The following is a 17,811-nucleotide window of genomic DNA, read 5'->3' on the forward strand; positions in this document are numbered from 1 at the left end:
GGGCTTAATCAAGGATCGTGTGTACATGCCTCCGCAACCAGCAGACCTCCCTGAATTAAGAAACTGGATTGAAGCAGCTGTTGCTACAATCACTGAAGATACACTTATCAACGTTTGGGAAGAACTCGGCTATATACCGTACTTGATGTGTGCCGTGCGACAAATGGTGCTCACATTGAACATTTATAAGGTTCTTGGTAAAACTGTGTGAGTTGCTCTTTCATTTGACCTACCATTTATAACTGTAAGTTTAATATAATAAATATTGTAAAGCGTTAAAACCCCGATATTCATTTATAAACACACTGTAATGTAGAACAAAAGCAAACTAGCGCTTTTTATTTATTTAAGTATAATGTTTAACTATAATGTATTAGATGATTGCAGACGGCTATTGATTCATGGCAGCAGCGACACAGGTGATAGAAGAGAATACCGGATTCTGCAGAAGCTCATGACCTGGTTATCACAGCAACTTTATTGGAGAAGCGAGCCTTGTATCTTTTGATGTACTACAGTGACAGCAACATCAACCAGATTGACTTTCTTCTTGTGTGAAAACGTGATCAAAAACTAGTTACAGAGGAAGGGTTGGACACACCAGCTGGCAAATGTGATATCTTATCACCTAGGATAGGAAGTGGCGTCAGCTTTTGGCAGATAGTAGACTTAGAGAACTTCTATGGCATCAGTGATAAAAAAAGGTAAATTTATTATTGACCAAAAGAAGGCCCCAGAACACTGGTAGCAGTACTTTGAAGCAGTCTCTGATATAGAGTTCCCACATTCACCAGTACAGCAGTTGACATCCATCATGTTGATCAGGCATCCATCATGTTGATCAACAAGCCTGAAGTTCAAGAAGCCAGAGGGAAGATGACTGGGCTGGGTGACTTTCCAGCAGTAATTTGGAGACAAAGACATTGGGAGGCGGCTGAATGGCTGACAGGTTTCCTCAATAATATCATTGAAGAGAAGAAAAGATCAACTGTGTGGTCATTAAGCAGTACAGTCTCAGTTTGGAAACGAATCAGTGGTCAAGCTGAATGTTCCAACTACCAACTTGTATGTCATCTTCCACATACATGATCTTAGAGTACAACATATAAGGTCTGTTAAAAAAATTCCAGAACATTCCTAATTTTGTACAAGTGGTGTGTTGGAGGACCGAGAGGAGGTCGCTGAGTAACCCTGTAGGGGCCACACATCGACTGCTCCAGTCAATGAAAATGTAACATGTATCCATGATTGTTAAATTCTGACTGGTGATTGAGCCTTCCGTTGATAGCAGAAACTATAAACATGATAAAGATAACAATTTGTCACAGTATAACCAAATATTTGAACTTGTAAAAAGTGTGCACCAAACTGGTCCCAGAAAGTATTGATTGACAAACAAAGGGATGTGCATGTGTTCCAGTGCCTAAAACTATTGAAAATGTGTCAAAATGATCCTGATTTTTAAACTCTTATTACCACCGGTGATGATTAATGGATTTTTGGGTACGACCCAGAGACAAAAAGGCAGAATTCAGAGTGGCATGCCCGGTGTTGCCCCACCCCAAGAAGGCACATATGAGCAAGTCAAGGATCAAAACTATGCTCCTTGTCTTCTTTAACATGAGGCATTGTCCATCATAAACTCATACCTTCTTTGTCGCAAGACATTTTCCACCATGAACTCAAACCTGCTAGGCCCACTGTGAACACCAGTTTCTACTTAGAAGTGCTCAAAAGACTGAAAAGTAGGGTCACGCACTGCTGAAGAGACACAGCAAATGTCTGTAATTTTGATAATGCATTCCTAAGATCCCTATCTTCAACAACCTTGTAAATTTTCTTCATATCTGTATCTGTTTCCGAGGTACAGAGGTTGAAAGTTACTCTACTTGTGAACTTAAAATACGCTTATAAAATCTGGTGTGAGGTGAAAGCTTAGTTTATAAAGAGATTTAGTATGGAAAAATTTGGTGTAAAGTGTGTGTGTTATCATCTGGGAAGCCCTTGTTGTAGTACTGAAGCACAGGCAAAAAAATTTTGCACGTAAAATCTGATCTGAGTTGTAGAATTAGTTTCACGTTATTATTTCTCATAAGTAACTATCCACATTTTACTGATCTGTACATTTCTTTTCCTATGAGTCACATGCCCAGCTGTAGCAGGGAAAGGAAGGGAACCAGCAGAAAAGTGCTTCTGTTTGAGCACAAAAAAGGTAGATTGCTCTTGTTTGAAGTACACTGAAAAGTTGGGTACCAGCTACCTTCCACAGCATCTTTCAAAATTTTCTCAAAAATTTTTGTGGTCAAAGAGAAGAAGGTAGTGGCAGTGACAAAGAGATGGAAAAGTAATAAATACTGGAAGATTGTAGACAGTGGTTGTGTTATAGAAAGAGCGAAGGAGACAGTGGCAGTGTGAGAGAAGGAGGGGGATACAGTGGCAATGGAACACAGTTGACAGTATCAGAACAGTGCAAGGAAAATTGTGGAGGAGACAGTGCCGGGAGGAAGTAAGAGAAAGAGAAAGTGGAAGTGAGTAACAGCCAGTGATAATGAGAGGCAAGAGTATGTGACAGTGATAAAGAGGAAGAGAAAGATGGTGACAGTGAGAACAGACAACAGCAGTGAGAAGGAAGGATGAGATGTTAGCAGTAAGATAGAGAAAGAGGGAGACAGTGACAGTGAAGTGAGACAGTAGTAGCAGGACAGAACAAAGAGGACTGTGGGTGTGACGCAGGAGACAGTGACAGAGAGGCACAAAGAGATAATGACAATGAGTGAGTGGGAAAGGGCATCTGGGAGTGGATGGATATGAGCAAGTTACAGCGATCGACTAATGGGTGTGAGTGAGTTACCGTTAGGGGAGCTTGTGAGAGTTTGAGGTGAGTTGCATGTTAAAAAAAAAGTATGAATGTGTTTGCATACCAAAATTTTTGAGAAAATTTTTAAAGATGCCGAGGAAGATGGACTGAGGCAGCTGGTACTCCACTTTCCAGTCAACAGTCTGTTACATAAACAGGAACATTTTTTGTACTCCAGTAGGAGCTTTTTTCTGCTGGTGTGGTACGGTTGGGTCAGCCTGATTCTCCAGCTCTTGTCTGGCAAGTAGTGTCCAGTTAACGCCACAGAACTTTTCTAAATAACAAAGAGGAGGATGCTGCACACTGTTGATATCCCACACAGGCTTTAGAGATTTAAGTGAGATATGTGGGGAAAAAGGATTTAGTTGTTTGTGTAGTTTCTAGAAACTAATCTGACAAATGTCTCATTTAGTTTTTCAATCCACTGCCTGTGATGGTATTATTTTAAATAAGACGCGAAGCTAGGAAAGTATTGTTAATTACAGCTTGCCAGTGACAATTCTCAGCCTGACATCAGTCTTGTTGATAAGATTACTTCTAGCCCTCACAGGAGCACATTGTTTGGCAACTGCTCTGCAGCTTGTGCCAGTGAGCTTTCTAATAATGTTTTTAATTTTAATTTGTATACAGTTATGTATACATGTTTCAGAGTAATACCTCTGAATTTTTTATGTGAAAACCCTTAAAGCTTTTTAATTAAAAAAACGTTATTAACATTCTACATCTTCGTTCTTCACATCTACATATTTATTTTTGATCATAATTCCCTGGCGATGAACACATTTCTCCCAATGAGAGATCAATTTGTTGATATTACTGTAGAATGTTTGACTTCATCGATGGAGCCACAACCTCACTTCTGCTTGCACTGCTTCATCACTAACAAAGAGAAGTCCTCAAAGGTGTTCTTTAAGGTTTGGAAACAGATGAAATTTGGTGAAAATCAGATAAGGCTTAGTTGGGTCTGTATGGAGGGTGACCCATGACATTGAACCCAAGGTGTCAGATTGTTGCAGATGTCACAGCGCTTGGGTACAGTCTGGCATTGTGATGCTGAAATAGAGGATGCTCCAAGTGTGGATAAACTCTTCACATTCGAAACTCGATTATAGCATGCTGTTTCTCACACACTGACATAGTTATGTTACACACTGCCATGTTACACTCTAAAATTTGGAGCCCTCTAGTGGCAGGGGACTGCAAATATGTAGACACGAAGAAAAAAGATGTAGAATGTTAAGTACCATTTGTTTTATCTAAAAACCTTTAAGAGTTTTCACATAAAAAATTGGGGGACACCACTTTTCCGCACACCCTCATTTTAGGTAATTATTGAATGTTACGCATGGATACTTATAATGCGGGTTATGGTTTACTTGTGCTCCATACAGGTCAATATTAAGTTGTACGTATGTGAACTTTTTATTAAGGTTGAATACTGGCTGGAAAAGTTTTAACTGTTTTTAATGGCTGTTTAGCATATCTAGGTGCTCTGAGAGATTTTCTCCTTCTTTTTTGGAAAAAAAAAATTGTGTTGAATTGCTAGAGTAACACAATCTGTGACGAAATTTTTCCCTCCTCCCTTGCACAACTAGTTCAGACAAAATCACATCAAATCAGATGTGAAACTGGAGCTTTCAGTGACTTTTATTGCCACCACCATCATCTGGGTTAAAATTGATACCCAGGATTGTCATGCTGGTTTTTATATACAGTAAACAACAGGAATGTAACAATATTATGAAAAAGGAGGTTGCGACTCACCATATAGCAGGGATGCTGAGTCACGATAGGCACAACAAAAAGACTGTCACAAATAAAGCTTTCTGCCAGTAAGGCCTTCATCAGAAATAGATCACACATGCTCTCTCTCTCTCTCTCTCTCTCTCTCTCTCTCTCTCTCTCTCTCTCTCACACACACACACACACACACACACACACACACACACACACACACACAAATGCAACTCACTCACACGATTGAAGTCTCAAGCAACTGAGGCCACACTGCAAGCAGCAGCACCAGTACATGATGGCAGTGGCGACCGGGTGGGGGTAAGGAATAGGGAACGTGCTTAGCAACAGGGTGGTCCACCTGTGTCTTAGCCACAGTTTGTTGTTGCCCATTAATGCGGACAGACAGCTTGTTGGTTGTCATGCCACATAGAATGCAGCACAGTGGTTGCAGCTTAGTTTGTAGATCACATGACTGGTTTCACAGGTAGCCCTCCCTTTGATGGGGTAGGTGATGTTTGTGACTGGACTGGAGCAGGTGGTGGTGGGAGGATGTATGGGACAAGTCTTGCATCTATGTCTGTTATAGGGCCATGAGCCATGAGGTAAGGGGTTGGTAGCAGGGATTGAGTAGGGATGGGTGAGTATATTGTGTAGGCTCGGTGGACGGCAGGATATCACTGTGGGTGGGGTAGGAAGAATAGTGGGGATTTCTCTTTTCAGGGCATGATGAGAGGTAATTGAAACCCTGGTGGAGAATGTAATTCAGTTGCTCCCAGTTCTGGGTGGTACTGAGTTACGAGGGGAATGCTGCTCTTTCGCCGGACAGTGGGACTTTGGGAGGTGGTGGGAGACTGGAAAGATAAGGAATGTTATGTAATATAACAGTGGGGGCCGTGCAGTTTGAGTATCTGACAAAATTGTACATAATCCTCGAAATCAGTTATATATGTGGCAGTCATTGAAGACAATGAAAGCTCAAGTTACATATCTAATTTGGTGTATTTAGCGTATGTTGTATATGCCGTAGACTGCTATAAACTGTGGGATCATACATAACTAGTGTGCCTGTGTGTTATTTAGAAAGAACTCTCTGAGACTGTAAGATCATGTTTCTATATCTTACATAATTTTTGATTGACAGATCCGGCCAAATATGAAAAGGAGTGCCATTGTGATGACTGCAAAAAGAAAAAGCTTATACTCCAGTCAAATGAACCATGGAAAGGCACAAAACAGATGCTTACGTAAGTTTTAATTTTATTCTATTTGTACTCAAATTGTATAATAAATTATTTTTATTGATTTGTATAGGTAACCCCTGTGCACCTCTGCTTGTCTCGACTGCTCGTTCATGACTTTTACTTCTCTTTATGCCATGCACACCGAAAATAAATTTTAATAGAAACTCGCATAACATTAAGCACTTCAAGAATGACCAGTTTAGTGTGGGGCAGGGTGCCCTCCAGTGTGCCGAGACAAGGGACATAATGGAAGGTATAGCAGTTGTGCGGCATGAGGGACTCAATATCAACACAAGTGATGCAGTGTTAATAATGTAATGCCATGTCTTCTTTTAATGATGAAGGTGCTCTGGCTTTAATCAACTTAATTAATGTTAACCAACAAAAGTCTGAAACATGCTTAATGGTATAATAATGTGAACAAAGGTAGTGCTTTGAAGGTGTTTAAAGAGTTAAGTATGTGTCACGCTGTCCTTTTGTTTTTTGGGTAAGGGGGAGGGTGTGGTGGGGAGGGAGAGGGATAGCAGGATAGGCGTGGGGGACAGTAAAGTGCTGCTTATGGTAGCATACAGGGACAGAGTAGGGCAGCTAGGTGCAGCAGGAAGGTTAGATGGGGGATGGTGAGGAGCAGAGGAGTAAAAAGACTGTGGGAGTGTTGGTGGAATAGAAGGCTGTATAGTGCTGCAGTGGGAGCAGGGAAAGAGATAGGTGGGCAAAAGATAGTGACGTAACGAAGGTTGAGCCTAGAGGGCTTACAAGAAGTAGAATATATCACAGTGGGAGTTCCCACCTGCACTATTCGGAGAAGCTGGTATTGGTAGGAAGTATATAGATGGTGTAGGCTGTGAAGCAGTCATTGAACTAAAGAACGTTGTGTTGGGCAGCCTGCTCAGCAAGTGGTCTCTTGGCCACCGTTTGGTAGTGACCAGTCATGCAGATAGACAGACAGCTTGACTCTGTCTGAGAGTTTGATTCAGTAGCTCCTGTCCTGGGTGGTACTGAGTCATGAGAGGAATGCTCCTTTGTGGCTTAACGGTAGGACTCTGGGAGGTGATGGGTGACTGGAGGGAGAAGACATGGGAGATCTGTTTCTGTACAAGGTTGGGGTGGTAATTTTGGTCTGTGGCCTCATTGAGACCCTTGGTATATTTGGAGAGGGACTATTCGACACCACAAATGCACGTACTTCCAGACTCTTGAAAAATATCTATACAATCTCAAAGATGGCAAGGGTAGGTAAGTGCGAGAACTATCACACAGTTATCGTAACAGGTCATGCATTCAAGTTGCTGACAAAATAATTTACAGAAGAATGGAAAAGAAAATTGAGACTCTGTAAGATGATGATCACTTGGCTTTAGGAAAGGAAAGTCACCAAAGAGACAGTTCTGAAACTATACTTGATAATGTAAACAAAATTTAAGAAAAAGCAAGTCACATTCATTGGATATGCTGACCTTGAAAACACATTTCACAATGTCAAGTGACAGAAGATGTTACAAATTCTCAGAAAAATAGGTGTAAGCTAGAAGGGAAGATTAGGAGTATAAATTGTAGTATCCTAGAGGGGGGAAATAAGAATGGAAGATCAAGCAAGAATTCATCAGAGTAGAGAGGGCAGAAGACAGGGATTTAGTCTTTCCCCCTACTGCTCTACTTATAAATTAGAGAAGCGGTGATGGAAACGAAAGAAAGGTTCAGAAGTGGGATTAACATTCAAGATGAAGGGAGATCAATGATAAGATTTGCTGATGGATAGTGCTATCCTCAGTGAATGTGAGGAAGAATTTTGGGATATGTTGAACAGAATGAACAGTCTAATGACAACTAAGACATACGACTCTCTTTTTAAAATGTGGAGTGACAGCAATGTCCCAAGTGATACAGAGAAGAATGAAAGAAAATTTAAACATGGCAAGTTGCGTCCCCTGTAGCATGTATAGTACATATTTTATGCTTTTAATTTTGCTACTACAACTTTTTTAAACTTCCAAAGTAATTATTTTGGCTAGCAATGTGAACGTAGCTGTAACGTTCTGCAATATGATAGTGACTTCAACACACCTTTATCACAGTACTAGTGGTATTTGTATACATATTTCAGGAAACTTGCACTATTAACCACTGAAATTTTTAAAAATGTTTCTACATCTTAAAAGAAGTGGAAATGCTTCAACACAAAAGCAGAAATATCATCAAGATTAAGAGAAAAGTATCACAATAGGACATGGGGATAAAAACAGTAAAATGAAAATAAAAATTACTTACCACTTTTTATTTCTTAGGCAGGCAGTAAAATTTATCCCTAAACTGTCAAACAGCTTACTTAGTTGAAACTTCTTGGCAGATTAAAACTGTGTGCCCGACCGAGACTCGAACTCGGGACCTTTGCCTTTCGCGGGCAAGTGCTCTACCGACTGAGCTACTGAAGCACGACTCACGCCCTGTACTCACAGCTTTACTTCTGCCAGTACCTCGTCTCCCACCTTCCAAACTGGTACTGGCAGAAGTAAAGCTGTGAGTACAGGGCGTGAGTCATGCTTCAGTAGCTCAGTTGGTAGAGCACTTGCCCGCGAAAGGCAAAGGTCCCGAGTTCGAGTCTCGGTCGGGCACATAGTTTTAATCTGCCAGGAAGTTTCATATCAGCGCACACTCCGCTGCAGAGTGAAAATCTCATTCCAGCTTACTTAGTTTCTCTGTAACCACAATAATTCTTTAATTACAGGTGGTGTGTTTTACAGTACCAAAGGACCCACTTTTGGCATTAAAAGATGTTTCAGATAAGAATCTGAATTAATTTTGAGAGACAATAAAAAAATGTACAAAGTGAATCATTCAAAGGATTGCTCTTTACCAGTTCCACCTGATCCACTTCTGGTATTAGTAGGAACACCTTTCAGATGTTTTGGAATTACACCCTGTTTATACTATGCTAAGTTCCATTCATACAGTGTTTTTAAGAAATAATGTCCTCACAAACAGAAACACAGGCACAGTTCACATCATGTAACAACTCAGAAACACTTTCGCACTTCCGAATCAAATATTGAGATTGTCTGGAAAATGTGTAGAAATGCTTGTTGTTAACTTTCCCAGTTGAATGTATGTAATATCCAGATGAACAGCCCAGAGTATTTCAGAGTTAATTTCTTGTGTTGCATAGTCTGAAAAACACAAAGGTTCTTGATTTCATTCACTAGAACAATTGTTCGAAACAGATCAAATATATTTAAATAAACAGAGGGAAATCACACAGTTTAATGCGTGATAGAATATAATACATGACATTTATACGTAATTAAAATACTGCAAGTTAAATGTCTTACCTTATTATTAAATATGCACATTTCTTTCAGGAGGAGTCCTTCCAGTTTTGCGATGAAGGCTATGAAATTAAACTGTAAAAATCTTATGAAAAAATAACCAATTATAATTTACAGTAGCAAATATGAAGTGATTGAACCATCTACCTTTGGTCTGCTTTCATTGGACAGTTGTGTAGGCCCCAGTTAGATGGCTTTATTGACCCTCCTAGCACTTCAAGTGGTCTGAAGTTGAACTAATTAGCATGTTTCCAATTTTTCCCTATGGCTTCCCCTCCTGCAGTGCACACTGCCTATTGAAAGTGCACGAAAGACATATGAAAGTAATGAGTAGTAGCAGAAATGAGATCAGATATTACCTCAAAATCAAAACTTGGTCCCACAAAGTAGATGAATGAAGGAATTCAGCTGCCTTCGAAGCAGAGAAACAGATAATGCACAAATATATATATGATGTGACTTACCGAACGAAAGTGCTGGCAGGTCGATAGACACACAAACAAACACATACACACACACACACACGAAATTCAAGCTTTCGCAACAAACTGTTGCCTCATCAGGAAAGAGGGAAGGAGAGGGAAAATGCATATATATATATATATATATATATATATATATATAATGGAAGGAAACATTCCACGTATATATATATATATATATATATATATATATATATATATATATATATGATGAGACTTACCAAACAAAAGCGCTGGCAGGTCGATAGACACACAAACAAACATACACACAAAATTCTAGCTTTCGCAACCAATGGTTGCTTCGTCAGGAAAGAGGGAAGGAGAGGGAAAGACGAATGGATGTGGGTTTTAAGGGAGAGGGTAAGGAGTCATTCCAATCCCAGGAGCGGAAAGACTTACCTTAGGGGGAAAAAGGACGGGTATACACTTGCGCGCGCGCGCGCACACACACACACACACACACACACACACACACACACACACATACATCTGCACATACACAGACACAAGCAGACGTTTGTAAAGGCAAAGAGTTTGGGCAGAGATGTCAGTCGAGGCGGAAGTAAAGAGGCAAAGATGTTGTTGAAAGACAGGTGAGGTATGAGCGGTGGCAACTTGAAATTAGCGGATGTGGGTAACGTTACCCGCCAGGCCTCAACCTCCGCTAATTTCAAGTTGCCGCCGCTCATACCTCACCTGTCTTTCAACAACATCTTTGCCTCTTTACTTCTGCCTCGACTGACATCTCTGCCCAAACTCTTTGCCTTTACAGATGTCTGCTTGTGTCTGTGTATGTGCGGATGGATATGTGTGTGTGTGCGAGTGTATACCCGTCCTTTTTTCCCCCAAAGTAAGTCTTTCCGCTCCCGGGATTGGAATGACTCCTTACCCTCTCCCTTAAAACCCACATCATTTCGTCTTTCCCTCTCCTTCCCTTAAAAACAAAGATGATGTGACTTACCAAACGAAAGCGCTGGCACGTCGATAGACACACAAACATACACACAAAATTCTAGCTTTCGCTACCAACGGTTGCCTCGTCAGGAAAGAGGGAAGGAGAGGGAAAGACGAAAGGATTTGGGTTTTAAGGGAGAGGGTAAGGAGTCATTCCAATCCCGGGAGCGAAAGACTTACCTTAGGGGGGAAAAAGGACGGGTATACACTCGCACACACACACATATCCATCCACACATATACAGACACAAGCAGAGATATATATATATATATATAGTTATAATAGAGGGAAACATTCCACGTAGGAAAAATATATCTAAAAACAAAGATGATGTGGCTTACCAAATGAAAGTGCTGGCAGGTCGACAGACACACAAACAAACACAAACATACACAGAAAATTCAAGCTTCCGCAACAAACTGTTGCCTCATCAGGAAAGAAGGAAGGAGAGGGAAAGACGAAAGGATGTGGGTTTTAAGGGAGAGGGTAAGGAGTCATTCCAATCCCGGGAGCGGGAAGACTTACCTTAGGGGGGAAAAAGGACGGGTATACACTCGCGCGCACACACACACATATCCATCCACACATATACAGACACCTTTTTTAATGGGGTCATTGTGGGGATGTTGTGAGGGTGACATGGTATTAGAAGGTGGAAAGTGTAACATGAGGTTGAAATGAAAATGAAAGATAAAAATATATGGGGAGAGATATGGGTGAACTAGAAAGTAACTGGAGATCTGGTATGAAAAAAGGCGAAAAAGTGTTGGTTAAGTTGATCCTGTGGTGAACTTGTGTTGGTAGACAGCGATGTGCATGAAGGTTAGGTGGTTGTGTTGCCGCTGAAACACGTTAAAGGACGGAGAAATTCGGGAAAATTTCGAAAAAACGTGTAAATGTATTAAAAGGAGTGGTGTTATGGTGAAAGATTACGAAAATGGGGCTAACAATTGTCTGACGAAGAAATAATGACGTTAAAACCTGTGGGGAGCGGCTAAAAATGATCAGTGATGTGCGAAAAACGGAAGTGGAAATAAAGTGAAAGTTATTAGAACTAGCCGAAATGGTTGTTTAATACGTGAAAGCAGCTGTTATTGAACTAGAAACGGTGGATTTTATAGCAGCAGTAGTGTTGAAAGCGGAAAATAAAAATTTTTTTGGTTATGGTTTGGAAGTGGGTTACGTATTATTGAGTATATATAGGCGGGATAAAATTGTATTACGGTAAAAAGTGAAGGTGAATACAAAGTGAGACTACTGGTAAAAACAGAAAGAGAAAATAAGACGACAGGAAAGATTTTGAAATGCAACAGCGACAGTAACAAACGTAATTGTTGGGTTCAAATTAATGATATGGTTATAATAGAGGGAAACATTCCACGTAGGAAAATTATATCTAAAAACAAAGATGATGTGACTTACCAAATGAAAGTGCTGGCAGGTCGACAGACGCACAAACAAACACAAACATACACACAAAATTCAAGCTTTCGCAACAAACTGTTGCCTCATCAGGAAAGAGGGAAGGAGAGGGAAAGACGAAAGGGTGTGGGTTTTAAGGGAGAGGGTAAGGAGTCATTCCAATCCCGGGAACGGAAAGACTTACCTTAGGGGGAAAAAAGGACGGGTATACACTCGCGCGCACGCACACACACACACACACACACACACACACACACACACATATCCATCCACACATATACAGACACAAGCAGTGTCTGTATATGTGTGGATGGATATGTGTGTGTGTGTGCGAGTGTATACCCGTCCTTTTTTCCCCCTAAGGTAAGTCTTTCCACTCCCGGGATTGGAATGACTCCTTACCCTCTCCCTTAAAACCCACACCCTTTCGTCTTTCCCTCTCCTTCCTTCTTTCCTGATGAGGCAACAGTTTGTTGCGAAAGCTTGAATTTTGTGTGTATGTTTGTGTTTGTTTGTGTGTCTGTCGACCTGCCAGCACTTTCATTTGGTAAGTCACATCATCTTTGTTTTTAGATATATTTTTCCTACGTGGAATGTTTCCCTCTATTATAACCATATATCTGTGTGTGTGTGTGTGTGTGTGTGTGTGTGTGTGTGTGTGTGTAAAAGTATTTGGCCTAACATTTTATTATGGCATTTATATTCCAGGAAACTTCTTATTATATCTGGATGGTTGATATTAGCACTCTTGGCATACAAAGTTTCCCAGTTTGATTATGAATATGCAAATTTTGATCCATATGAGATCCTTGGAATACCTCTGGTAAGTACTCTGACAAGTATGTTCTAGCATTGTTGTATGGATGAATTCCTGTTCCATTCCAGCATGAACTTTTTACAATTTAACTCTCATGTTTGCTGGTGTATGTACAAAGCCTCTTTTTAAAAGAGAAATAGCAGAATTAATTATTATTGGTAAGAACAGAACAAGATCTATGAGAGTGTACAGGGTTGCCACAAGTTCTGGAAATCAGGGAATTTCAAATGTGTCAGGGAAATTTGAAAAAATAAAACTGGAAAAATTTTGTTTTTTGTCCCAGTAGACTGTTTGTTAATTGAGACGTCATGCAGCATCACTGGCTGGGCGGAGTGGAGCTGAGTATGTGCACCACTTCCCTACTCCCTTATTCCTACCACTTCCCTCAGCTTGCAGCTCAGTGCTGCCATCACTATTTGCCACTAGCCAGCAGCTGCCAACAAGAGGAATGGAGGCATGAGGTGTTGGTTACTTGGATCTGATTCTAAGAGATTGTTGACACAGCAGCCGGAGAAAGCGGTCATGTGTCAATGAGTTGTGTCTGAGTGATTGTTTGAATGTGTGTGTGTGTGTGTGTGTGTGTGTGTGTGTGTGTGTGTGTGTGTGTGTGTGTGTGTGTGTGTGCTCTCATTTTCTGATAAAGGCTGTGGCCAAAAATTTATTTCTGAGAGTGTGATTGTCTTTTCTATGTGCCTGCCTGCGGGTCATTGATCATCTTTACAGTGAGTTACTACCTATCCTCATTAGTATTGATTCTCAAAGTATTTGGACAAATTATCTGTTACATGGATTGATCATCACGATCTCATTTCATTAATGTGGTGTCTGTGACACACTGAATAGCTGGCCACATGAGTGGATTTCCATGACAGGCCAAAACTGCAGGCCATATCTGCGGGTACCTCTAACAGATTGGGCCTGCCGATCTGAAGCCTGTCGTTTGCCACTAATGTGCAGGCCCTGCCGATCTAATCTAGTCTCTCCAATTTGTTCACAGGCCAGGTCTGTCTGTGTGTGGCATAATGCGGCGGATTTTTATGATTTATCCATGGACCCAGGACAGTGGTGGTCCTCAGCAGGCCAGAGGCCATGGTGGGTGGATTGCAGTAATTGCTACTGTCTCACCACAAGTACATTGTACAGCGCTATGTTTTATAGACATTTTATTTATTGTAGATCATTTTGGCACTTCGAAAGTAGTTTATATATTAGAAAGTATGGACGATAATAAGAAGAAAATCGTGGCAGTCGCTGGCCGTTTGTACACTGTGTACTCATATACTTCTCAAAAGAAAAGTCACACAATACCTGTAAAATAATAGACATAACACTGTGGATAATGTCTGACAATAACGAACATAGTAGAATCAAAATTTTACACTGGTAGTCACCTATAGTGTTGGTTTACACAACTCTTCCCTGCCTTATACACTTCTTTCAAGAGGCCTACTTTTTTCTGAGGTTATTTCTGAAAACAGGGAAGGTATTTTAAATCTGTACGACTACAAGGAAAAGTGTATTTTTTTCACCAAATGTATTTCGTTTTATTGAAATAAAATAACAATAGTGGTCTTAATGAAACACACAAACCATTTAACTTGCTTTCTCCATCTAAGAACAGTTCACTGCAAAAGATGTTGATGTTAGTACTTAGATTTTTGCTCACACGAGGAGAAATACAGAAGTCCTTACATTTTTTGACATCTCAAAACTTGTCAGTGGAGAATGCTAAAACTTGTCTGGAAATCAGGGAAATATCAGATAATTTCACTTGAGGAAACTTGTGGCAACCCAACCCTTGTGTAACTTCTCAGCTTGTAGTAGTAGTAGTAGTAGTAGTAGTAGTAGCAATAGTAGTAGTATTGCCTGAATGACAAATATAGCAGAAGCATTGCTTGAATTACAAATAGAGCAGATTGTAAATTGGTGTCATATTTTCTATTGATTCTGGGAGCCTACAGAAAAGTGAGAGAGATAACATTTGGATAACAAAAATAGTAATTATGAAATCTTCTGGGTACAACTGAAAGAAAATTTTTGTGGAGAAGATGAGATGAAAATTAAGTTGAGTTAAAAGGTTGTATGAAATGATCAACTTGTTTCAGAATGTTGCAAGGTAGAAGCATTTTCCTGGTGAGAAAGAAAATTTGCTCTTGTAAGAAAAAAAAGGAAAAGGACAATAATTAAAAGTAACAGAAGCACAAGAACAGCCCTCGACAAACTGTTAAGTTGTGGATAGTTATAGAAAAAGAACAGAAATTTTTAACTTCTGATCTTCATGTATGTGTGCTGTGTAAGTCTTTCCCAGTGCAATAAATGTCAGTAAAGGTCTTAAATATTTCATTGAATGGTATTGGAGCTGTGCAATATACATACAAGACATATTCTTATCAACCTTGAACAGTTATATTGACTGTTTGTGGATGTCTGCAGCAAGGTTGCAACTGTTGTGACAGAACATAGGTGTACAGGAGTTAAACAATGTAGGAAAAGACAGATTGCTATTTATAGTAAAGAAGACTCATCAAGTTGCACGCAAACACAATTAAAAGACAGTCACACACAAGGTCAACATCTAGGAACATAAGACTATACACCAACATCGCTGAGTCTGCAGCTCATGGTCTAGTGGCTAGTGTTGCTACCTGTGGATCACGGGGTCCCAGGTTCGATTCCCAGAAGGATTGGGGATTTTCTGCACCTGGGGAATGGTTGTTTATGTTGTCCTCACCATCATTTGGAAAGTGGCGAGATTGGAACTGGAAAGATTGGGAACTTGTACAGGTGCTGATGACTTCAATGTGAGAATGAACCACAAACCATCATCATCATCATCGTCATCATCATCCCTGATGCCCATGGTCTTACCACTATTGAACATTACCTTTCCCAACATTCTCAGACTCCAAACCCACTACATCATTCCTCACACACATACTAAGTTTATCATAACCCACAACTACTTCTCATTTGAAGGGAAGGTATTAAACAAAGCCACGGTGCAGCCATGCTCAGACACATGACGCACTCCTATGCTGACCTCATTATGGGCCATCTAAAGAAGACCTTCCTAGCCTTCCAAAACACCAAACCTCTAGCCTAGTTTAAGTTCATTGATGATATCTTCATGATCTGGACACAGGGCCAAGACACCCTATCTTCATTCCTTCACAACCTCAACAATTTCTCTCCCATTTGCTTCATGTGATCCTCTTCAGTGTAGATGCCATCTTCTTAGATGTTGACCACCTCCTCTCTGATGGCTCCATCCTCACTCTTGTGTACATTAAACCCACCAACCACTAACAGCACATGCATTTTGACAGCTGTCATCCCTTTCACACCCAAAAATACCTCCCATATAGCCTGGTTATGTGAGGACAGCGTGTCGGCAGTGACAAAATCCCTTGCTCAGTATACTGAGGGTTTCACAAAGGCCTTCACAGACTGGCACTATCCCCAGACCTAGACCGCAAACAGATCTCCCATGTCATTTCCCCTCATAACCCCAATCCTCCCACCACTACCAAAAACCAGCTATAAAGGAGTGTCCCCTTCGTCACCCAGTACCACCTCATACTGGAACAACTGAACCACATCCTTCATCAGGGCTTTGATTGCCTATTATTGTGCCCTTAAATGAGGGACATCCTACCTGAGATACTTTCCACCCCTTCTAAAGTGGTGTTCCATCACCCACCCAACCTCCATAACATCCTAGTCCATCCCTATGCCACTCTCTGTCCCAACCCCTTCCCACAAGGATCATATCCCCATGGAAACCACAGGTGGCTAAACTTGCCGAATCCACCCACCCAGCACTTCCTATTCCAGTCCTGTCACAGGTTTGCCATACCCCATCAGGCGCTGTGTCACCTGTGAAAGCAGTCGTCATTTATCAGCTTTGCTGTAATCATTGCACAGCTTTTTATATTGGTATGACTACCAGCCAACTGTTCACCAGGATGAACGGCCACCGCCAACCTGTGATCAAGAGCAAAGTAGACCACCCTGTGGTACAACATGCAACTGAACATAACATACTTGATTTCAATGGCTGCTTCACTACCTGAGCCATCTGGATCCTCCCCTTCACCACCAGCTTTTTTAAACTGCGCAGATGAGAGTTTTCCTTGCAACACATTCTTGCTCCCGTAATTATCCTGGCCTTTACCTACTGTAACATATCACCCAACAGTTTTCACCCCCTGCCCTATCATCTCCCCATTCTCGTCTCCCACCCTGTACATTTGCAGCCTTCTGGCAACGCATCTTTCCCCGCTTCTCTCAATTTTTGTTCCTTCTTTCCCCTGCATCTCTGTCCCTCAACCTCTTGACGCTGTGCCTGTTGGCAGACTAGTCCCAGCACTTGCCACTAGATATCGTTCATCTCTCCCCCCACCCATACACTACTTCCCCTACCCGTACCCCTACCCCTACCCCTACCCCTACCCCTACCCCTTCCTCACCCCTCCAGATTAGTGCTTGCATCCCAAGTGATGGTGCATTCCGACCTGAAATACTGGAGTCAGTGGTGGTATGTGCATGGGGTGTGCTGGCTTTTGTGTGTGTGTGTGTGTGTGTGTGTGTGTGTGTGTGTCCTTAATGATGAAGGCTGTGGCCAAAAGCTATATGTGAGTGTCTTTTAATCGTGCCTGTCTGCAACTTGACATGTCTTCTTTATGGTAAGTAGCATTCTGTTTTTTCCTATGTTGTTGATATTCATACCTGGTGTTTCCATTGTTTAATCTTTCTCAGATATTCCAGCGTAGCCAATGCAGGGTAGTATATAGCCCTACTGAGGTTGCATCTCGTGTCTCTGTTGATTAAATTATAATTCATTTAGATATGAGTAGCCTCTTTGTAATACCATTTCATAAAGAAGAAGTATTAGTGAGAGTCGTCGTATTTTTGTAGCTTACACTGTCTCCTGTGTTCTGTATCAGACAGTACCCAGCAACTGCTGATTTTGCCATG

General features: G+C 41.0%; 1 protein-coding gene across 1 annotated transcript in view; it reads left to right on the plus strand.

Moving 5' to 3' along the window:
• The window catches only part of LOC126419263 (translocation protein SEC63 homolog), a 172,494-nt gene that overhangs the window by 33,394 nt on the left and 121,289 nt on the right, over positions 1-17,811 (plus strand). The window contains exons 2-3 of the mRNA XM_050086421.1: positions 5,736-5,838; positions 12,726-12,840. Coding sequence (XP_049942378.1) covers positions 5,736-5,838; positions 12,726-12,840 — 218 coding nt within the window. The remainder of the gene's footprint in view (positions 1-5,735; positions 5,839-12,725; positions 12,841-17,811) is intronic.

Source organism: Schistocerca serialis, chromosome 9 (assembly GCF_023864345.2).
Source record: "Schistocerca serialis cubense isolate TAMUIC-IGC-003099 chromosome 9, iqSchSeri2.2, whole genome shotgun sequence".
NCBI lineage: Eukaryota > Metazoa > Arthropoda > Insecta > Orthoptera > Acrididae > Schistocerca > Schistocerca serialis.